Source organism: Adiantum capillus-veneris, chromosome 29 (genome assembly GCF_014529385.1).
Source record: "Adiantum capillus-veneris isolate H3 chromosome 29, ASM1452938v2, whole genome shotgun sequence".
In the NCBI taxonomy this organism is placed as follows: Eukaryota; Viridiplantae; Streptophyta; class Polypodiopsida; order Polypodiales; family Pteridaceae; genus Adiantum; species Adiantum capillus-veneris.
In genome coordinates, this window is record NC_140959.1 from 78,034,219 (window position 1) to 78,058,741 (window position 24,523).

The window sequence follows — 24,523 nt, forward strand, 5'->3', positions numbered from 1 at the left end:
AAACTGAAATTTGAAAGATGCTGGTAGGTATTTTTATGCACCCACATATCCATATACAATGAGGTGTTAATGACTCCACGATGGTGGGATCGACGATGGGGGTTGACGAGCACAGATCTCAAGGCACATGAATGACGTAAAAAATGTCAACGACGTTGACTATTGGTTGCGACCAGGGATTTGACCCAACACCTTCCAAACTGCAGCACGTTGAGCTAACGATGCAGGCGTGTATGTTTTTGTAGAAACCAATGTGAGTTCACAATATTGTAAGGTTTGTTCTTGTTTACCCGCCATGTTCTTGTTTACTTTTTGGCATCCGACATCTTTGCGTGCTTTTGTTTTTGTGCCCCAATCCCATCACTCTAATTTCATTTATTACTTCGTGGGGTGGGAACGATGCTCTAGTGTTTCCAAATGGGCGCATAGGGAATAACAAGAATTCGGATGGTTGGACCCAAAATGTCTCAAATATTTGTCTGTTTTCTGTTGTTCCTTAGCTCGCACACTACAAAGCACGAGAGAGAGAGCGAGCTAGTTCCTGTTTGTGTGTGGTGTTGAGAGGGAACTCTCCGTGCCAGTGTGTGTAGGTGTGCGCGTTGTACGTGTGTGTGTGGAGAGAGAGAGAGAGAGAAAGAGAGAGAGATGGCCAGAAGCTGGAGAAGCTCACCTTTCCTCTTCAATGCCACCATTTTGTGACACAATTCCGCATTATTCTGGAGGAATGGAGCCCGTAAGACATTCTGTGCGCTTCAAACCAACTCCTGTTGTTGATTCTCCTCTTTCCAGCCATGCAGACCTCGATGATTTGGATAGTGAGATGATCTCTGCTGTTGGCTATGTCGAGCCCAAGTATCAGTCTCTAACTGAGAAGGTATACTGTGTAATTCCTTGAGAATGTGTGTGTTGGCTGCGTATGTGTGCCCTTGCAAAATAACGTGGATGTGCAATGTTTGTTTCTGCAGTTGGCATATAGAAAACACACGCATGTGCACGCAAACACTTTTTTTTTTTTTGGGTAAATCAATTTGATTATTTTACTAATGGGAAACCTTAAAGTGAGGAAAACCCACCGAAAGGGTAATGTACAAGGGGGAGAACACAGAACTACTCAACTGTACAGAGTAGCTAGAAACATTCATAGGAAAGCCGATGTATCTCTGCAGTGATATCACCAACTTCCAAAGCAAACTGTAACGATTGCCTAAGGGAAAGCTTGAAGAGTTGGGAATGGGTCTGCATGAGTACGATGAAACATGTAAGCGTTACGCTGACGCCATAGGGTCCAATAAGCCCAGTATCTGACCCACGTAAAGAAGACCGCAAAACGCTATAGTGTCGGTGAGAAAATGCCAAATGCCTAGAACCTTTTGAGAAAAACAACCCCAGGAAAGCGGCCGATACACGGTGAAGGAAGTCTTTAGTAATGCAGCAATCCCACAACAAGTGGCAAATATTTTCTTTTGCAGTGGAGCAACGGATGCAAGAGGAGGGGCGAATATGAGGCGCCCTAAGAAAAGTGCCAACAAGAAGCACTCCACAAGGAAACAACGCCAAAGAAACAGTTGCTCCTTCAAAGGCAAATGGCTTTTCCACAAGGCAGAGAGAAGCTTCCTCCACTAGAGATCAAATTTGTGCATGTGCCAAAGGCATTGTAATGATCAGCAAGCCATGATTGTGGTAGAAGAAGAGCATAAATTCGACCGGCAGAAATATCTCGAAAAGGCGTTTCTCGAAGATCCCAATCAGACATACGATCACCATTAGGTAAAGGTGAAACTGGCAAAAAGTCAAGCGACATACTTTGAAGTTCTCTCCAAAACTGACAATAATGCATGTCCAATCCAAAACGACGAGCGGCGAAGGGAAATCATCGACTACATCCTCAACCACACGAATGCCACGGCCAGAGAGAAAGTAAGCCTGGCGAGGGGAACGGTCGACCAAAGTAAGAGAAAATGCTCGGCTCCAATGGAGACTCTTCAAGCGAATCGAATCACCTTTCTATCGAGGATTCCATGAAAGATGAATCGTAACCTCTTTCCAGGCAGACACCAAAGTGGAAGTAAGAGGACATCCAGGAATGTATACCCTTCCATCTTGTCGAAAACCACCTCCCAGATAGATGGTTGCTAATGGCCAAAAGAGGAAGTAACAACATGCTGACCAAGGTGTGCATACATGAGAGTCCAAGGCTGAATTTGTTGCGCAAGTGCAGGCAACGACATAGCTTTCCTAGCAAGAACATGCTTGCGCAAATCCAAGATATTAAGGCCACCCAGGCGTTTAGGAGTACAAAGCTTCTTCATTGACATCAAGCACAAACCTTTTTTCTGAGCATGGGTCCACCACAAATGGGACATAATGTCCGACATAAGAGAATCAAGACAACGACGAGGCCAATGCATCAGTGGCAAAAAGAACTAAACATATGACAATAGGATACTCTGAACAATTCGCAGACGAACATGTAATGGCCAAGTGGATAACTTCCAGTAGTGCAATTTGACATTCAAATGTTGCATAACCCAATCCGCTTTCTGAGAATGAGTGACATTCCATCCAATTGGATAACCCAAATGCCTAGTGATCACATATGGAGAAACAATCTCACCTGGCCACAATAGACTGTGCCACCACAAGAACGAAGAGGCAGAAGCTTCGATTTACAAAAGTTAACTCTAAGTCCAGCCGCAATGCCAAAAAGTTCCAAGGCTTCCATAATCACTTCGACATCAGCCTTCTGATTACGAGGCATAAACAACGAATCATCGGCGTAATCCTGGCCAACAAAGGGATGACCTGAAGGTAACCGCAAACCACGAAGACGCTCAACAGAGGTCAAGTGATCAAGATAAATCAACAGCGGGTGAGTGGCAATAGCATACAATAGAGCACTAAGGGGGCAACCCTGCCTGACCGAACAACCAAGAGGCCAAGATTCTGTTAATTCACCTTCCAAGATCCCCAAAGACGTGCTACATGCATACAAGAAATAAACCACATTGGCGAATTTAGGACCAAAACCCTAGGCACCTCATCGTGGCAGCAATGAAATCCCATTGTACAATGTCAAAGGCCTTTTCAATATCAACTTGCATAACCAACACATCCTGTTGAGTGTACTTAGCATACTCCATGCCAATCATAACATTAGCCAAATTGTCTATAATTTGGTGACGTGGAATAAAACCATATTGAGCTTGATGGAGTCGTGCAAAAAGATGGTCCTTAATGCGGTGCACCAGCATCTTAGCCAATATCTTGTAAACCACCGACATCAAAGTAATCGGGCGCCAGTGAGAGAATCGCTCGCAAAGCGCTTGCTTAGGTAGCAATTTAAGTAAACCTTCTTTCCAAGATAGTGACAAGTCTTGTTTCTGCCATGCTGCATTATCATGAAAAGCAATGGTTGTTCAAGAGCCTCCTAGAAGGAGAGGAAGAATTCCACAGTAAGCCCATCCCAACCGGGAGACCGCCAACGGCCCAAAGCAAGCAACGCACTATGCAATTCCGAGACAGTGAACGGGTCCTCAAGGCAACATGCATCTTGTGGGGATATGATCGTATGAACAAAGGAAAGCATCAATTGACGCGCATGGCAAGCAACTGAGGATGCCTAAGAAGGAGCAGCAAACACCTGTCGATAATGCAAAACCATGGCATCAGCAAGTTTTTGCTTCGAAGAAGTCCAAACACCTGAGGAAAGCATAACCCGCTTGATTGCTTGCGAGACCCTCGTATGATGCAAATGCTTAAAAAAAATTGCTTCGAAGTACAACCTTTATCCAAGAAAGCCTGTTGAGGGCAGCGTCTGCCATTTAGCAAGTTTACACTTGTCATTATGCTGAATATACACACAAGCTTCGCACAACTCCGACATCTCAAAGTCAGACAAAGGCCGCAAATTAGCCAACACTTGCAACCGTTGACAAGCTTGCTTCGCATCCTTAACATCCCCCCGAGTGCACTGCATGTAATGCGTGCCATAGTCATAAATAACACTTTGCGCCCTCATAACAAAGCGATACCAGGCAGCATCAAGATCAAGATGCATGTGAGCAAGCAGAGGGGGAATAATATCAGAAATCATGTCACGAAAAGCTGCATGAGTGAGATAAGCATTGTTAATATGTAGCAGACGTTTTCTAGAAAGAGGTCGATCACAAAGAGACTGCCCAAAACTCGCATTCAACAGAACAGGGTAATGATCAGATAACTGTAAGGTGTAATCGATGCTGACCTCACATACAAAATCCTCATATTGTTGCAGATTAAGCAAAATACCATCGATCCAACCGCGCTCGATAAGAAGAGTGAGCAACATGCTGAAAAGTAAATCCAGAGGCATTTGGGTGCAAATGCCGCTATAAATCAATCATCGGAGTAGTAGCAAACAGATTATCCCACTCTTGCCTTTCCGCAGACAATATGTGTGAATTACCTGTGGTACTATCATCCATCGCAGGGGTATTATTAAAATCACCGCAAAGGAATGCATTTGAAGTCCATAAATGAGAAGAGATGTCTCACCATAGAGAAACCCTTTTCCCAGATGCTGTATGCACATAAACACCTCCAAATTCATAAACCTGACCGTTCAACAGGCATTGAACCACCATCCAGCGGCCCTGCGGATCATTGTACAAGAGAGCTGGCTGAAGCTCATGCCGAACCAACATCAATAAACTTGAATAGTCTTGCAAACCAGCATATGCAATCCAATAACAAGCAAAATAAGAACACTGATCAGCAAAGTCATGCTGGTTGTGTTCTTGCAAAACAACTATATCTGCCCTACATGTATGTACATAGTTCCAGGTCAATCGCCATTTGTCAAGGTTACATAACCTAGGCACATTGTATGTAATGCATTTAATGCGACTGTGCATCAGAAATCATATGTACAACGGCAAGAAACACATGGATCAAGTCGAGATGCCCATATGGACATCTCCATCCACCACATCCATACCAGAACCCATCCGCTGAGTGAAAGTAGGAGACTTGTCCATAGGATCTGCCTGAGAGGTGGAAGCCTCACCCAAAAGCAAATCCTTATAAGAATGCATCACTTTTCCCAAGCATCTGCCATCAATCAACATGCGATTGTCATTGTAGGGAAGCTGCTTAAACGATACATTCTTATTGGCGTTAACCAGAGGAACATAATTACGGGAGGAAGGTGGAGTACGAATTTTTACTGTCTTTTTAGGCACCACCCATGAGCTAACATCACTTGACCCAACATTTTTGCCTTTCCCTGCATTTACATTCCCAACATCAGCAGACAGTGGATTTTTGTTTTTCCCTTTATTTACATTGGAATCACCTTCATAGTAGAAACTCCATTCAGTTTAGCTTCACGAATAGATTTGCCTATAGGGGCAGGGGCAGAAACATGAACAACCGAAAGAGGGGGCTGTAGAAGTGGTTCAGGACATTCAGATTGCATGTGAACGAATCTACCACATCGGAAACAGGAGTTTGCAAATTTACCCCATTTGAGTTTAAAAGGACGCTTGCCAACCCATGGATCCCCTGAATCCACCGTAATTCCATCCGGGGTGTGCTTGTCCGTATCCCAAAGAATGCAAAACCTATTGGTATTCGCATCCAATTTCGGAGGGCAAATCACCTTGCCAAGTTGAGTAGCCAGCAACGGAAGAAAATGCCTCCACTTGCGAGGGAAATCACAATTTCCACCCACACAGAACATTTGTAACGAATAAGGCTTTGATAGTCCTTCGTAAGTGCCCATGGCAGAACATGAGTCATCTGCGTGCCAAAAAAGAGCAGAGACATCTTCAGCAAAAGGTTTCTAGCTTTAGTGTCTGCCAGTAAAACCTCATAGAAAACCCCGAGCACCAAAATAAACGCCTCGGACAGCGTGGCGTTTGAGAAGGAAATCAACCCATTGTCCGACATCCTGCGCAATTGGCATTATTCTCGGGAAAAACAAGATGACCACATTCATGGCGTATTGCGCTACCGGTTATGGATCCCGTACTAGAATTTGCACCTCAAGGACAGGTGCCTGACCATTCCAAGCTTTTCGGGCTTCTTCGAAGTCTTCATATAGACAGCTTTTGATTTCACAAGCACTCTCCGAAACATTATCCATGGCTTTACGACGCTTGAAAACACATGGGAACTCTGACATACAGCAACTGGACCACGTTCGAAACCATAGCAAAAGACTTTGTTTGTGTTTTTTGTTATTTTATCTATTCACAGAGACCTCAAAAATATATACATCTGCCACAAAAGACATACATCTTGCAAAATAACAGAGCCTGGAAAATTGCAAACTGTCACGAGCTGTACTGAGCTGTAAATTGCCTGGCGCTGTGGATGCAGCAAGTCGCACAGAGGCTGACAGGGGGGGAGCAGGCTCAGGGCAGTAGGGGTGGAACACCTGCAAGGGTTGGGACAATCGCGCAGAAGAGCAGGACTCGCGTGCAGATTTCAGCTCAGGCGTGCTGCACAGAGGACACGCAGGGCAGAACTGCTCGATAGAAAGCTCAGCAGTGTTCACGACCACACTCTCTCACTCACGCACGCGCACGCGCACGCACACGCACACGCACACGCACACCTGTTGGCGCAGGCGCAGAGAACTACAGCAGCGTGCAGGTATCCAGGCGACAGAGGAGCACAATGACTCACGCACGCAAACACACACACACACACACACACGTTAAGGGAGCGGCTCTCAATGACTAAAAGGTTTGTGGATTATTTTTGTTGTGGCCATAGGCAGTCCATCATTTTGCTTGCCCGTTTGATGGAATTTCTAGTACTTGAAGCTGATTGAAGATCTTGAATTTAAGTACATGGTCACAAGTTAGCTTTCTTGTATTGAGTAGTGCTAATTAAGGTGCAAGATCTACACACATTCAACTACAAACTTGGTTGATTACGTCTCTTGATGTCAACAGTGCCTTCCTTGAGTCACTCTCTTGAATACATGTGTCATGCTTGTTATTTGGCTACTGGGTGAAACACATGGTTTCATATTTGTATGATTTTTGCTATGCACGTGACACCTCTAAGGACTAAAGATAATTGCTGTTGGCTCTGGTTAATGTACTTTGCCTGCAACATTCCAGCCTGTTTGATTTTCTAATTTTCGAGCTAAACATGTACAATTTTCTTGGTCACAGGGAATCAGATTACTTTGTTCAGAGCTTCTGGAGTTGAAAAAGGCTTCTGCTGAGGAAATGCGGAGAAATGTGTTTGCCAACTACACTGCTTTTATCAGGTACAGGAGCCATTTCTGATGGTTTTGGGCAATATTTAAATACTTGATTATGTAGAGAGACAAGTACGTATGTACATTGGTGTTCATGGTATCCATGATAAGGTTGATTCTCCACGTTTGGACAAGGAGTGAATTTTAAGGTGGCACAACGTGAACCTACTTTCTAATCATGCTTGATTTTTAATGTTTTAACCTTGTCTATGTGAGCACTCAGTTTACCGATCATGGGAACTTGCCTCTCGTCCTAGCATGTGGCACAACGTGAACCAAGCTATCTATGATGAGGTTGATTCTCCATGTTTGGACAAGGAGTGAATTTTAAGGTGGCACGACGCGAACCTACTCTCTAATCATGCTTGATTTTAAATGTTTTAACCTTGTCTAAGTGAGCACTCAGTTTACATTTCATGGGAACTTGCCTCTTTAGCATGTGGGGAAACACTTAAAGGCAGTCATCTTCTTATAGAGTCGTTTTTGTATAATCTGCCGGCATCATAGGGGACCAGGGTCCTGTCATATAGTAGAACACAATGTATCACAACCTGGATTGAAAATACATATACCTTCATAAGATCACCAAAGTCTTAACTTATAATAGGAAAGAGGGGCTACAACAACTCTATAAAACACCAAAGAAAGACAGTTAAAATCTGTAAATTTTCTTAAAATACACAGATTTAAAAGAAGGAAAAACTACTATGAGATAGGTAATCATGTGGTTGTGCAACCGGTTCAAATATTTGTTATATTGTAGTTGTATAGCTTTGTTAGTAAATAACAGACACAGGTTTAAATTTTTCTTTTGGCTTTGTTTTCTTTATAACTGGATTTCTCTTGCATTTAGTGTAATAATCAAGATCCCTCTATCCAATTCTAAAAGACTTCTCCTAGCATCCCACACTGGTGGTGTGGTTGGAGGTTCTCATTTTCCTCCATAATGAGCACCGGTGGTGGGGCCTCTTGTTTTTGAGGTTGCTCGGGTTGGTCATCATGGATGTCGCCAAAGGCTTATCTTTGAGGGTTTGCTATCACTTGATCAACGCCTAGGTAGCCTGTTTGGGTAGTGGGATCTTTGGGGAGGCATTCTTGTGTTCATCCGGTTTTCCCTGCTGAGGAGGCAGTATTGTGAAGGTTATGGATTTGGGATGGCCGTTCCTTGGCAGAGTTAGTATGGGATCCTGGTGAGTGGCAGTGGCCTTCTGTGCAAACTGATGGGGAGCCAATTTTTTTCTTTGGGTACACTATCTCAATTGGGAGGCGGATCCTTTTGAGGTTGCAGTAGGTGCAGTGGAAGTGTTCAGTACGTACACAAGGTTCCTTTTACTTTATGAGAGATGTGCAAAGAATAGAGAGAGAAGAGAGAAAAGAACTGACTGAAGGTTGAGAGAGAGAGAGAGAGAGAGAGAGAGAGAGAGAGAGAGAGAGAGAGAGAGAGAGAGAGAAATGAAATGAAATGTTATATTAACGTCTTCAAAAGGCCACAATGACCTATGAGACCGGAAAGTTACAAAGTGGTGGATTTGATACAAAATCAGAGTAACAAAATAACCTAACAACAGTACAAAACAAAGATATATACTATGGGGTCCTAAGTGGGTCGATGTGAGTCAAGCAAAAACTAAGGAGAATAATGGGCGGCTTGTTGGGATAGCTGAATCACAAGAGATCTAGCATCGGTCGTTGGCGAATCTTATCAATTTCCTCCATGGTTAGTAGTCTGATCGGGTGTCGTGTATGCTTGGCCAACGTGCTGCGAATTTTCTATGGTAGCCTCCGTCGATGTTGGGTAGTTCTTCGCAGTCGCGGGGCGCCTGGATTTCCCTAGTTCAATCGCTCGGTCAATTAGTGTGCCTCTGGTGTGAGACGGGGGGGAGCTCTGCTGTGGGAGTGGCTCTTGCGGCTGTCCCATGTCTGCTCTGAAGAAGTCTGTGATCCGTCTTTGAGACTGGCTAGCCTCGCCATTCATCAGGCTATCTTTGTGTCTGCGCAACTCGAGCAAGAACAAACCCAGACATCTCTGATCTTCATATCCCATGACTCTTGAGAGTGGTCCAAAACCCTCTCTAAACAAGCAATGGAAGCGGCCTCGTATCTCGTAGTAGACGGGGCAGCGGCATGTATAGTGTAGCTTTGTCCCAGGTTCCATGTTACACAAGGGGCATATCCTGTCCTCTGCTGGTACTCCGCTGTATCTCCCAGTTTCAATCCGCAACTGGTGAGAAGATGTGCGTAACTGGCCAATAGCATATCGTATCCCATGAGACAAGTGGGTATCCATGTATCTGGGTCTCGCCACAAAACCATCTTCCGTAAGCTGGAGGAGGTGGTCTCTGTAGAAAGCCATCTTCGTGCCCTATTCCTGTGCTGGTTGTATCCATGTCCTCCTGGTGTCTAGCTGGGTCAGGTCTCGGCGGATGAGCTTGGTGATCTCTAACTGTGTAAGAGTGAGAGATGGTGCATCCAATGAGTATTGGAATGGTGGCAGCCTGTCTATGCTGAACCCATGTGCCTGAAACCATGATGTCATCTCCCCATACCAGCATGTTGTATCTCCTTGTATGGCTAGCTGTCGAGAGGATTCAAGTGCTATGCGAGCATATCTGTCTCTAGGAAGTGCCCATGTGCGGTTTATGAAGGAGACCGATCTGGTGAGCGCCTCCACCACAAGTGGGGGGGCTGCTAGCTCTGCTCGGATAATGGCCCGTGGTACTGATGCCTTGGCTCTAATGAGCCGCGAGATCATAGAGACGAGAGATTTCTCCATGTTCCCCCATCCGTCTGAGCGACCCGGCCTCCCGTGGTGATCCAGTGAAGGTCCCCATATCTCGGTTCCATAGAGCAATGCTGAACCCACCAAGGTGTCAAAGAGCCAGAGATTCGTCCGGGGCTCCTGAAACTGAACCTGCGAACACATCCTCTCCAATCTACCCAATGCTGCGTGGGCTCTAGTAAGTCTGGTCTTTGCTACTCTTCTGAGTGAGAATGCAGGTCCGCTAAAAACCACTCCAAGGTAAGTGTAAGCGTCTGTGTACTCCACAGTCTCCTGGCCGTATGTGAATGTAGGTGCTGACCTCCTGATCCACTGTGGGGTGGTATTAAACACCATAACCTTGGTTTTACCCAGGTTGATAGACAAACCACTTTCGTGGGCAAACGTATGCAAAGCATCCAATTGACGCTGCATTCCCTTTGGGGATTCGGAGATCAACACTAAGTCATCAGCATATAACAAAAGTGGAATCCATGTCCCTGCCAACTGAGCACCTTTATCCCCATCGCTGTCAATGTAGTCAGAAACCTCATCCACATACATACCGAAAAGAGTAGGAGAGAGCGGGCAGCCCTGCTTCACCCCAATAGTGGAGTGAACCGGTGTAGAAAGTCCCTCCGGGGTGCGTACATGCCCTACTTCTGATCTGTACAATGCCATGATCCCCCAAATGAGTTCTTTGGGTACTCCCATTTCTTGTAGTCTGCGCATCAGTCTAGCTCTGGGTACCGTGTCGAAAGCTTTGCGGAAGTCCACAAAGCTACAATAGATCCGTCTCCCATGAGATCTGCCTTCTTCGATGATGGCCCTGAGTGTTAGGATATGGTCAAGAGTAGAGAAGCCTCTCCTGAATCCTGCCTGCCCAGTTGCACGTATCCCTTCCCTCTGCCCATCTACTCAGCTGTTGCTCCAGAATGGATGCATACAACCGTGCCAGTGTGTGCCCAATCATAATAGTGCGATAATTCCCAGGCTCCATGGGGTCTCCTGATTTGAAGATAGGTACGATCGTAGATAGGCTCCAAGTGTCCGATAGGCCCTCACACATGGCCCGGTTAAACATAACTGCTAGAAGCTCTGCTAGTAGGTCTTTGGCATGCATGAAATGCTCAGCGACTAGGCCATCATGATCATATGCTCTCCCAGTCTTCATCCTGTCAATAGCTTTCTTCACCATCTCAGCGGTGAAAAAGACACATGCGTGTGGGCATGGATTGGGGGGGTTGGGGAGGGGCGGTTGTCCAGATACTGTGTACAAAGATGATGCGTACCGCCCCCAGGTCTCTGTGGAGGAAATAGCAGAGGGGGGGGGGGGGCTGCTCATGAAAGAGCCGCCACGCCTCACGCGAGTCCTGACTCAAGAAGAGCTGATAAAGATCCTGCTCGAGTCGAGCCAAAAAAGCCCTCTTCTTCCGTCGCACCAGGCGTCGGAAGTCAATCTGTGACTGTTTGTGAGTGACGTCCCCCAACAACACCTCCCTCTGAAGTCTGGCTCTAGTCTGGCGGCACTCCTCATCGTACCAGCTGATGCTCCCTGATCGGCGGCTCTGCTCAGGCTGGGTGTGTGGGTATGCTTCTGTTGCTGCCTCATGTAATGTCTGTGTCAGTATAGTAGTTAGCTCTTCCAGAGGTCGCCCCGGGTCCTCAATGCATAGGCGTCTGTAGATTCCGTCCATGTATACAGAATCTGTCTCCCGTGTGAATGTGTAGCGAGTAGGGGCTGCTACTCGTGGCCTGTGTGCTACACTGAACTGGAAGGACATGGTTATCGACACCAGAGCATGATCCCTTGCCACCCCGACCGGTCTGGGCTTAACTGTGAGATCCTGGATACTAGAGATGAGATTCGGCTGTGCCATGACATAGTCCACTGTGCTGGTTCCATGTCTGTGTGGGAAGCATGTAAAACCTCCCGAAGCAGGAAATCTCTGTAGGCCGTTCAAGATGGCCAATCCATGTGCAGTGCCCATGTCTATCAAGTGTCGCCCATACTCAGTATATTCCACATCGTGTGATAGTCTAGAAAGGCCCGTCTCTACAACATCTAGCTCTCTTAGCATCTCCTCTGAAGTATCATAAAACACTGCTTGGTGATGGGCAGTCCTAGCATTGAAGTCCCCTAGGATGATAATGTCACCGTCCCTAGAGAACTCCCATATGTCATCATCGAAAATAGAGAAAGGGGACTGTCCTTTGGGTGATGCATAAACTGATGTACTCGGGGGAAAGTAGCAAATAGCTAGATAGAGGTATCTGCCCGTCTCTGCTTTCAGTCTCACCCACATGTACCTAGCCTGCTCGTCCATGCGGGCTATATGTATCAGTGGCTGCAGATCCTCTCTAAATAACACTGCCACTCCCCCCGAGCCCCACCCTCTGTGCTTTGAGCGTGTCTCCTGTCTGTAGGCTGTCTCCCACCTGTATCCACTGATGTGAGACATGGATTGCCCTGGGGCCTGGTGTGTCTCAGAGTAAAAGATGATGTCTCTTTCAGTAAAGCTATCCTCAAAGGCACCCACATCAATGAAGGAATGTTTGTTGCCATTTCAAAACTTGCTTGTCTATTGAAGTTCTTAAAAAGGAAGAGACCAAACCAGACTGATCACATTCCAAAGGCATGAAAGCAACCAACCCATGCAGGTGTCCATAAGCACTGTTATTATATTTATCAAATTAAGTCTAGAGAAAAGATGCCCAATGTGAGATAGAGGGATTATGTACCCTACTTGGCTAGAATTGCGTTGGAAGGTGCCAATTTTATAAATTCCCCTGTAAGCCTTTTCGAGTAGACTGACCTTTCTGCTCATTATATTAACTAGTCTTCTTATGTTTTTATCTGTTCTATAACAAGTTCAAATCCTCGAGCTTTCTAAGAGGTTCATTGTTTTTGTTTTTGTACAGAACTTCTCAAGAACTGGGTGAGTTGGAGACGGAATTATCAACAATGCAAACATTGATCAATTCGCATGCGGTCCTTGTTCAGAACCTTCTGGAGGGTGTACATCTTCAGTCAATGCCAAGTGCAATTGGTGATCTTGGCTCTGGCAAGCTATCAACAGAAGAGAGAGGGGAAAAGAGTTGGGAGCTTGAAAAGCGATTTCATGCTTGGATAGACGCTCATGAGGTCTCCCTCGCAGAATGTCGTATTGATGATGCAGTGAATGCTCTTTCGGAAGTAGAGAGAATGTTCGTTGAAGCAGAGAGTGGTGAAACAGTATCAGCCCCTCCTGCACACTTCACTTCAGTTTTTGCTGAGAAGAGGGCAAGACTAGTGACACATCTCCTGCAAACATCATGCTCCGTAACAGGGTCAGAGCTGCGCAAGCGGGCCTCCCATCTCAACAAGCTTGGGGAGGGTGCACATGCACATACTTTGCTATTGAAATCTTATCGTTCACGAATACAGAATTGTGCCAAGGGCCTCCGTCCAACCTGCTCTTGGTATGCAGGAGCCTATGTTGAAAATTTAGCACAGCTTTATTTCTCCATGATCTTGCAAGCATCGCATGATTCGATTAAAATATTTGGGGATGACCCTGCGTTTGCATCAGAGCTGGTCTTGTGGGCTTGCAAAGAGACAGAAGACTTTATTATGTTAGTCAAGAAGCATGTTATGTCGCTAACAGTTTCTTCCTGTGGAGTTAGTGCAGTTGTAGACGCCATTCGAATTTCTGTAGGTTACTGCACCTTGCTTGAAAATCAAGGCTTGTCGCTTTGCCCCCTTATATTGAAGGCTTTCAAGCCTTGTGTTGATGGGGTTTTGGACAAATGCTTAAGGAGGATGGAAGAAGCAATCATGGTTTCCTGCTCCTCTGATAATTGGGTTTTAAGTGAAGAGGCTCTGGTGCCTGTCAGTCAAGAAGGAAGAAAAGCTAAATCGGTTTCATCTATCAAAATTTCTAGTAGTGCTTACAAACTTTCAATGATGGTTCAAGTAAATATCGATTCTTATGCTAGTTTTGTGTTCAATATATTTTTAAGAAGTGGATATTAGATTTTTAGCAGCAAGTTCCAAAGGTTTCATCTATCAAAATTTCTAGTAGTGCTTACAAACTTTCAATGATGGTTCAAGTAAATATCGATTCTTATGCTAGTTTTGTGTTCAATATATTTTTAAGAAGTGGATATTAGATTTTTAGCAGCAAGTTCCAAAAAACACAGAAAATTGTAACTCCCTAATTGCAACCTAGTTAAGCCAAGATGTAAGCTATTTTTGCCTAGTTATTGGCTGTCCTATAGAGAGTCTACCTGATCTGTGTTGTGCGAACTTCAAGTTTCCTTGAGACTCTCTAAAAATACCTAGGGCAAGTGTGCGAAGATGCCAAATATGACTTCCTTCGCTGAGGAGATCACTTCTACCCATTTTGTTGGTGTGTTGCTATTCTTGTGAGTAATTGTATGCTTTCTGAAGAGAGAGTTGAGGACAGGCCCGTGGGAAGCTTCACACAATAATTTTTCTCTTATGATACTAGTCTGTATAAAGGCTTGTAAAATGTTTACAATGCTTTACCCTAAACCTAACTCTAAAGTAATTGTTTTTTTGTATTGTTAATTTCCAGGGTTTGCTGAAGGACATCACATTCATGATCTCAGGCCAATTTGTAAAATCCATTTTGGAAGATATCTTGAATGTTTTTGGCTTCTACATCAAGCTGCTTATGAGGGCTTTGCCTCATCTGGATGAGCCGGAGGGTGAGGTTCAAATGGATGATGGTATGAAGCTGGTCCCTGCAGAAAGTGAAACACAGCAGTTTGTCATTCTGGGTAACGCTGCGGCTTTAGCGGATGAACTTCTCCCCTTATCTGTTTTGAAATGGCAGGAAAGTGTTTGCATTGAAGCTTACAAGCATGCTCAACAAGAAAGGGCTGAAGGCGGCCAGTCGTCAGAGCAGAAGGATTGGTGTAAACGCTTGCAAAGGGTTGTTGATGAATTGCGAGATACAATATGCGAGCAGCATGTTCTTGAACTTCTGTTTGATGATAGGGAGAAGCCTTTACTAACCGCAGATTTGTATATAAACATGCATGATGAAGAGAAGGCCACCGATTGGCTGCGAAAACCTATGCCATCATCACCCTTTCAGGTACAGTTTACAAGTCGATGCTAGAAGGAAAAAATTGCAAATTTAAGTGTCCGGCTAGAGTGGCAAGAGGACCTATGACTGGGTGTGCACTGTGTGCTGGCAAAGGGCTGCATAGTCAGGTGTTTGGAGGGTAGTTTTCAAGGGGAATGGGGCAGTGTGAGGGCCCAATATCCCAAGGAAAATAACCCTCTAAGCACCCGACCTCGGACACAGTCCCTTGCCGGCACATGCCCAATCACAGCTCCTCCCGACCACTCTGACTGGACCCTTTAATTCGCAATCTTTGCCATCTAAGAGTAGACATAAGTTTTGAAACCAGCATTGTTAAGGCAAGGAGTAAAGACTTTTGCAAAGCTTCATTGCAGGCCCTTCTAAAGAAGTTTCATGGTTTAGAACAAGAAGCTAGAAATGTATTAGCTGGAAGAGAGAGGGTGATTATCATGCTTTTCATGAGACTTACAGAGGCTTTTGCAATGTGGCTTTCGAAAGACGAGTATTTTTGGGGCAGCTTAGAGGATGAATCCAAGCCACTGGCTTTTATTGGTCTACAACAAGTATGCACTTAATTCCCTCTTATGTATTTGTGTGGTTTTGGGTTTCGGCACACAAGATGCACACGCGCACACGCACACGCACGTACCAAGCGTGCGTGTGTGTACACACACACTGACTTATTTTTTTTGGATTAGTTTGTCTTTGATATGCAGTTTGTTGTTGAAATTGCATTAGCCGGGCGGTATGCATCAAGAAAGATGCATCATACTATATCAGCTATGATCTCTCGGGCAAAAAGTGCCTTTTCAGCATCTAATGCGGATACAGGAAGGTAAATTTTGCCTCTAGTTTTTGGTGTTATCGATGATAGGCTCTGTCATATTAACAATCACAAATGGGTTTTCAGTGACTTGAAAGAGATTGAGTGGTTTGAAGAGAATGCTAAGAGGGCGATTGATATGATCCTTGCGAATATCTCGAATGTGGAAGTAGAGAAACAAGATTATGAAGAGTCAACTACAGAAATGGAGTCCCATGAGGAGGACGATGGAGCATAATGGTCAAGATTTTTCTCTTATTCCCATCTTCTGACATCTTGCTCAAGATGTCCCAAGTGTTGTAGTTGTCTTATCTATAGTAGTTGCTTTTGTTTAACAGGTTCAGAGTTTCCTTGATCTTTGTGGTATTGAGAGAGAGAGAGAGAGAGAGAGAGAGAGAGAGAGAGAGAGAGAGAGAGAGAGAACACACCGATGGGGTACGACGATCCCAACCCCCCCCCCCCCCCCCCCCCCCCCCCTCCAAAATTTTAAAAAATCCTCAGGAATATGAGAAGAGAAGACCAAGTAAATTTTGAAAGGTAAAGGAAAGGTGTATATACACACATTGTCCGAGCCCCCTAAACAACCTCTTTTTATAGAGAAGACAAAAGTCTTTTGATTTCATCCCCTACACTATCACTGTTCACTTCTGCATTTTAGTTGTTAAAGGTTTTAGTTGGTTGTTTGTGGGTCAATTTCTCAATAATGCAGATGCTCACAAAAACTTTCTTTCCGATGCAATACTTTCTCAAGTGTCCAATATCCTTGTAGGGGTGCCATATTATGAACGAGGGGTCCAAGCTCTTGATCTCTTTGTCTCTTTTGCTTGATAGTGCCAATTAGCTCAGCATTGGATCATCTCTCTCTCTCTCTCTCTCTCTCTCTCTCTCTCTCTCTCTCTCTGTGCGCGCGCGCTAATAAGAAGAGGAAAATGGTAAAACCTTTCTATCACCCCAAGTGTGGTAGATTGGTTATGCCATTTCCCTCTTGAATAACAGGTCTTGAGTTCAACTCTCCTCGTTGGATAGATCTTTAAGGCCACTTGGGATAGTTTCCTATGACGTTAAAATTCTCTTCTTCTTCTTCTTCTCTCTCTCTCTCTCTCTCTCTCTCTCTCTCTCTCACCTTCTTTTCAAGAGTTACTAAATTACTTAGGTCCTTTTCATTTAATGATTTGGATTGGGAAGAATTGTATGTTGTTCATGCAACACAATAGTCTTAACAAAACAATTGATGTGCACCCTAGCACGATGGTACTAATTTGGAAAATTGCATCAAATTGTTGCAAGATATTGCGACCCATTTCTTTTTTTTTTTGTGTGGAGAAAAAGTGGAATTTGAATTATTGAAAAGGGGATTTTGTTTTTTACGTGGCTACCGACCCGTTTCCTATTTTGCATAGTTCTCATGGTAGAAATTAAGCAAATATTGATGAAAGTGATGTGATGATTGAAATCAAAACATAGTTTGCAAGGGAGATTTGGTAGCGTTGATTGGGCTAACCAACAATAAGGAATTATTGTATACCATGTAGAGAGCCATACACTAGATGAGATTATGAGTGACTAGATTCAATCCTTGACATGTAGAGTGACCTCTTTGCAATGTGCCCTAAGCATTCTTGGTAGCATACTGCTTCAAAGCATACCTTCTAAACTGAATTGTAATCCAAGGAATAAGTTAGTATGTCCCATCTCTAGAATATTGAAGGCTATCTAATCCTATTATCACATGTGTTGACTCGAGATCCTACCATGACCCATCCCTTCGTCATAATGTGGCCAAAAACAATCTGCTCACTATCTTGTTTCAAGAGTTGCAACCCTTGATTGATCCTACTAGAATACACTCAAATGTAATTAAGAGCCACATTAGCATCACGATCATTGAAAGAAGAGTGGACACTTGCAAAATTTGTGTAACCCTTACATATAGTAGCACACAACTTAAATAAATGGTGAGAGGTAAACACACTTGCACAAGCGAATGTTCTTAGTAGTCAAGCATTTAAGTTCATGAAGGCAAGAAAAATCCTCAAGAAAGAACAAGAAGAGAATCTCCACTGCAATTCTCTACCTCCTTATGTAATGAAGCAAGAGGGAGCTTCATACAAGACCGTACAATGGTAGATGACAACGTGGGAGAGTAAGTGTTGGTATTCACAAAGCTACAAGTTATATGCAATCAGTACGAACATCGCTTGATGAAATTTGGAACCCTCAAAATAAAAAGACTAGCTCTTTTCATAACAAGGAGCTAGTAACTATAAGCTCTACATTTGATTGACCAAAGTTAGATAAAAACAAATCAGTCTTTGGTAATAGGGCTTTGTGAGCAATTACGAAGGCGCCGCACTAAGTCGGATCAAAACAAATTTTGGTAATAGGGATTTGTGAGCAATTAGGGGGGCACCACACTAGGAGGGGGTGATTGTTTTGAGTTACCCATGCTTCTTCAAACAATTGCATCTCTTTGAGGTTTAGTTCGTCTTCTCATATTACCCCCCATTGCTTGCATGTGTTGTGTAAGAGGCGCCTTATTGCATCAATCACTTCAATTCTCATCTTAAGATTAGTCCCTTGTGTGTGGGGTACCTTGCATACACATGTACCGAAGACTCCTAATACATCTTTCATCTCATTGAGCCTCAAAATTGGGGTTCTATTACAACCGCTTTTGGTAAATAGAGGATTGAAAAATCTTCGATTAATTAAAGTGCTTCGTTAGTTGCATTTGTGCTGAATTAAAGTCAAGCCAAATGAATCAGAAATGAGTATGTCTAGTATTGTCCTTGGCTTCCATAAACGAATTAATTGTGACTCAAGCTCAAGGATTTATCCTTAAGCAAGAAGCTTGGGGGGGGGGGGGGGGGGAGAGAGAGAGAGAGAGAGAGTTTGTGCTTGGTTTTCATGAAAGCATCTTACCTTGTTTTCGACTTGGTACAATGCTTACTATGTTGTAATCGTGACGTCCCGACTTTGCTACATTTACCTAAAAAAGAACCATAAAACGGATGATCCCAATCTTAATCAAACCTTATGCCCTTTTCATGTTTGTAGAAAAATAGGAACATACAAGGGAACTTACATGGAGGAGTTAGCACACTCCTCCCCAAATTTTTAATATGTCGGAGAGTGCAATTCCCACGGCATGATGGAATTTTCAATGCATTCATTTCTCTGCATTGTTAGTACCCATCAAGGATTTCAAAGGCTGTTACATACAGTTCTATTTCAACATTCATTTGCCAATCATTGTAACCATTGCAATGTTGTTGATTAAACCTTTGTCAATGAGCTTGCCAACATGCTTCTTAAGCTGTTCCAATTGGTATATATTGTAGTCATATATTTTCGGGCCTGCAAGGCATTGTGACAATGCTAAGAGAGCTTTCTCTTTAAACATATATGTCAATTGAAACATGGCCAAAGGCATTATCATCCAGTGAGTTTCTTTGCCACAACTATGTTGGACATATCACGCAATCTAGACACGAAGATCTTGAAGGACTTTTTGTGCTTTCAAAAGGGCACCACATTTGGCATATATATCAACCAACGCGAAGCATTGTGAGAGACCTTCTTTTGCATCCGGTGAAAATGGCTCAGTGCTCCCTTGCCACAACCATGTTGGGAAGATCTCGCAATCAATGCATTCCAAGTGATAACATCATCTCGTGCACTTCGCATCTGGAACCTAGGGCTTCCTTGTCACAACCATGATGTGCATATCTTGTAGTCAAGGCGCTCTAGGAGACGATATTTGAACTTTTTGTGCTTTCCTGTTAGCACCACATGGCATACATATGTATGACAAAAGCGCTACCAACATGTTTCTCTGACAACTCTTGACTAGCAATCTCATTGTGGATTCTCACCCGTGTGAAGGTCTTGTTTGAGGCCACAGGCTTTCAAGAAGCCAAACAAATCGAAGGATGATCAGGTCTCCTAGCATTGTCACAATGCCTTGCAGGGCCGAAAAGGTCAACCATGCAATCATAGTGCTCTGTCTGAGATAATGCCATCATGCTATCAAAAAGCACTTGGCTATTATCTAGCAAACATGAGTGAATACATGCATTGCGCACACTAAGAAGCGATTACAGTTGGGGAGGTGCCCAGGTGTTGCACTGACAAAACCAGTTCAGGGCTTCCTCGACAAGCTCTTGCTGGGCATATCCTCCTATAAAAGCACTTTGTATGGCGAGAAACCCTTACTTCACATCTCATTGATCAGCTTCCTTGCCACATCCATATTGGCCATATCCTCCAATCAACTCACTCCAAGAGACGACATTTCGCAGAAAAAGCTCATCAAGAACATTTTCAGCTTCTGTAAGTGCACCACATTTGGCATACATATCAAGGAAAGCCCTACCAAGAACGACATCTGTCTAAACAGCCCTTGACTAGCACTCTCATCATGAATTCTCTCACCCATGTCAAGATCTTGCGGAAGAGAAGAGGCTTCCAAGGTGCAAGCAAGGGTGCTTGCAGCTATAGAGAGGCCTTTGCTTCACATCTGGTTAAAACAACCGAGAGCTGCTTTGCCACAGCCATGTTGCGCATATCCTACAATCAATGTGCTCCAAGAGATGACATCCCAGAAAGGAAGCCCATCAAGACCTGCCATGCTTTTGTGAGGGCTACACATTCGTGCAGCCCTTGACTAGCAATCTCATCATGAATACTCTCACCCATGTCAACGTCTTGCCTCGTAGGGCATAAACCTCGAAAGGTGCAAGCATAGGTGATTGCAGCTGGATAGCTCTAGGTCTTTCCTTGAAATCCGATGAACTACACCATAGAGCTTCCTTGCCTTGCAGAAGGGCACATGCCTTCAAGGTGCAAGCATACCCTTAGGTGATTGGATCTAGAGAGATCCCTTCACTACGGTGCGCAACCGTGACAAAAGCCACTGTTATGTTTGGAGAGATCCCTTCACTCCGGTGAGCAAATGTGACAAAAGCTGCTCCTTTTTTTCCAAAATTGACTTGGCTTACTGGCTTACAGCTTACAGGATATCTAATCAACCACGAAGACCTGGGAGGATTTTCATACTCATATGATAATTATACCATACTTTCATACACAAAAGTTTTGGACAAATTCTCACAATAATTCCCACATTGTGACTTGCCTCAACATCATTGCCACGGCCGGCGGTCCCCTGCCCCCAATCGTACCTAGCTAAGTATGCAGTGCCTCCCTCACAGAAGCTCATGATGTTGAGGTAAGTCACAATGTCGAGGGGTCGGTGGTCCCCTGCCCTCAATTGTACCTAGCTAGGTATGCAATGCCTCTCGAGCAGAAGCTCCTGATGTTATTTACTGTAAGAAAAACACTGGAAAAGACTACATGAGAAAATTTCTAAATCTTCTTGTGATATAGTATCTCCTAATAATGGCTTTACTTAAAAAAAATATATTTGTGGAATGGATATTAAGAGAGAGAGAGAGAGAGAGAGAGAGAGAGGGAGAGAAAAGATAAATCGAATGCACAATGTGATCGAGTAGTCCTCTTTATATAGATCATTTTGACCTTTCATTTCCACTTCCAAATTTTTGACTTTCTAGCTTCCGACCCTTCAATTTTTAGGCTTTATTTTCCCCTCCCCTCTCCTCCCCTCCCCTCCCCTCCCCTCCTCTCCTTTCCTTTACATGATTTGGAAATGGGTAGGACCTAATGATATGATATTTAGCGTATGATATGTGTGTGTTATGATCGATAAGCAATGTGTGTTACAATGAACATACTTATCGTCCATCATTTATACTATTTATTGTAAACTTGTCTAGCTCTAATAGAATGGATAGAGAAAGACATGTGCAAGCTTCTAAAGCGATTGCTATCAAACTTTTGCACTACAACCAATACATAGTTGTCACTTATGCACTTAATATGTTTTGAAAGAATTTTTATTTTTCTGAGATTGGGGAGACCTAATGGTTGACGTATGAAAAAACTATGACTAACATCCATATAATTGTTGATGAGGACCATGCCACATGCCTTCAATGTGTAAGCATAGGTGAATGCATTTGGAGAAAGGCCTTTCCTTGTCATCTATTGAAATCACCCCAACAAACAACCATGCTGGGCATATCCTGTGTGACATTTCGGAGAGGATGTCCCTGACTAGCCCTCAATTGGCTTCTGATAAACAGCCCAGACACAAGAAGATTTAGAAATTTTCTCATGTAGGAAAACGGAGTCTTCCAGTGTTTTTCACACAATTAATAACATCATGAGCTTCTGCTCGAGAGGCACCGCATACCTAGCTAGGTACGATTGGGGGCAGTAATTATTGTGAGAATTTGTCCAAAACTTCTTGTGAGAGCTTCCTTGCAACATCCATGGTTGGCATATCCCCGAATTATTGCACTCCAATAGACAACATTCTGAACAGAAAGCTAACTTGAGTGGCTACATGCTCTAAGTACACTAAGGAAGTGATTGCACTTGAAGAGGTGCTCAGGTCATTGTGCATCCAAGAAAAACACTTCAGAGCTTCGGCCGTAGCCTCATATAAGACCACTTTAAGAAAATTTGTATGAAGACAAAGCCTCATTTCGTATCTACGTCGGAATGCATCCAACAAAAACACTTCAGCGCTTCCTCGGCCAACCCTTGCTAGGCATCTCCTCCTATAAAAGTACTCCAAAAGACTTTGACTGAAGAGAAACCCTCACTTTGCATCTGGTTGAAACAGACTAGAGCTTCATTGCCACAACCATGTTGGGGCATGCCTTGCAATCAATCCACTCCAAGAGACGACTGTTTTTATAAAAAGCTCATCAAGAACTTTTTGGGCTTACATAGTGGCACCACATTTGGTATCGATACGACCAAAATACTACCAAGAAAAACATGTTTCCAACAATCTCGTTAATTCTCTCATCCATGTGAATGTCTTGCATATGGCCACATGCCTTCAAGGTGAAAGCATAGGCGATTGCATTTTGGAGAAAGACCTCTCCTTTGCATCTCATCAAGAACTTTTCGTGCCTTTGTGAGGGAACCACATTTGGCATACATAATGCAAGCGTAGATGATTGCATCTGATAGGCCTTCCCTTCAGATCAAGACAACACAATGCTTCCTTGCCACAACGATGTTGGACATATCTGGGAATCAACTCATTCCCCCGATAACATTCTGGACAAGAAGGCCATCAAGAACTTTGCATGCTTTCATGAGTTGACATACACACTGCCTTCTAGAAGTAACACACTATTGTGGAGTTGTTACGGGGTAGGGAATGTACACTTAGTGTCCCATTCCTCACAATACCTGCAACCCCTTGGCGATCGGCGGATGTTGGGAGCATTTGGGGTGCAGGTATTATGAGGGAATAGACACAGTGTCCATTCCCGACCATCAAGGGTTGCTGGGAGGTGGGCCACGCTGATTGCATGTTGACGACGACTGTGGAGCTGCACACTCGTTCTAAACTGTTGTTGCACCTATGCATACATACTGGGTACAACCTGCAACATGGTACAATTTCAGAGGACACGCGCCAACGCAGAGAAGATTACGGCTGTTGATTTGCCATTTTTCCATTGCTAGAGAGTGTGATTACGGGTACTGATGGGGCATAGAATCATTGGCAATGATTGAGAGGAGGTTGATGGATTAATTACAGCTGCTGATGGGGCTTACAGTTGCACAATATGATTGAATGCATGGGAAAGATGTTCTCTGTGCTGACCTGACAACAATTGCGCGGTTGCATGTAAGGATTCTGTGAGATAAACGCCAGTGGACAAAGGGCCAGAATGCATTGCCCCCCGACCAACGACCTTGATGGACATGGTATAGGATTTTAGACTGGTTAGAATTTTCTTGTGAAGCGAACGTTGCTTCTTCTCTCGAGTGACGCATAAAACACGATGTTGTGTTGACAAGAAGGACTATGGCCTGCATAAGTCTATTGAGAAAAATTTCATAATCAGTGGCTTCTTGGAGAGAGAAAAATATAAAGTCACACTAGTATTTTAAAACACGTGATATCACAATTAAATATTATGTTTTTTGAAAAAAATTGTAACAATTTAGATTACAATATATTCCAAAAGCATAAAAAATAATGTTTCACACGATAGTCAACGCCCCTCTTTAAAGAGATTTAAAGAGAGAAACACAAATGTCAACACCCTCTTGCAAGGGCCTAAAAGAAATAATAGAAAAGCAATTTATTATCATTAGCTTGCCATGTGTCACTAATCCGCACGCTTTATCCAAAGGTCCAGAGATGCACCAAAAATCCAACCCTTAACTAAGGACTACTTATATAGTCCAAAAAGTTGAGAATTTTCGTTTTGAACCTAAGCATCGTTCACAGTGGTAGCACTAGGCGAAAGGTAACTTAAGTCCTCAAAGGGAATTTCCTTTTAGTGAAACACACTTAAACTCCTTGGTTTAGAACATTCAAACTAAACTCAAACACTCCCCAAAGCTACACCACGAAAATAAATGAGTTGTTAGGAATTTGAATGTGAGAGCATAGCTATGCGACTAGAGGACGCATAACCCCTCGTGCTATCTTGGCACCGTATCCTCAAAGGCCGTGTGAAAAAGCATGAAGAAAA

The 24,523-nt window shown here is 43.8% G+C and overlaps 1 protein-coding gene across 2 annotated transcripts; it reads left to right on the plus strand.

Moving 5' to 3' along the window:
- Nucleotides 1-458: 458 nt before the first annotated feature.
- Nucleotides 459-16,267, plus strand: LOC147419447 (exocyst complex component EXO84B-like). Of its 2 annotated transcripts, XM_086505826.1 has the most exons (7): nt 459-874; nt 7,167-7,264; nt 12,936-13,968; nt 14,594-15,118; nt 15,484-15,672; nt 15,808-15,944; nt 16,020-16,267. In XM_086505826.1, exons 1-7 carry the CDS (start codon nt 683-685, stop codon nt 16,168-16,170), a joined length of 2,325 nt encoding a protein of 774 aa, XP_086361952.1. In that variant the 5' UTR covers nt 459-682; the 3' UTR covers nt 16,171-16,267. The 2 variants fall into 2 exon arrangements, with proteins under 2 accessions (XP_086361952.1, XP_086361953.1); XM_086505827.1 differs by lacking the exons at nt 459-874; nt 7,167-7,264 and adding an exon at nt 7,353-7,587.
- The last annotated feature ends 8,256 nt before the right edge of the window (nt 16,268-24,523 follow it).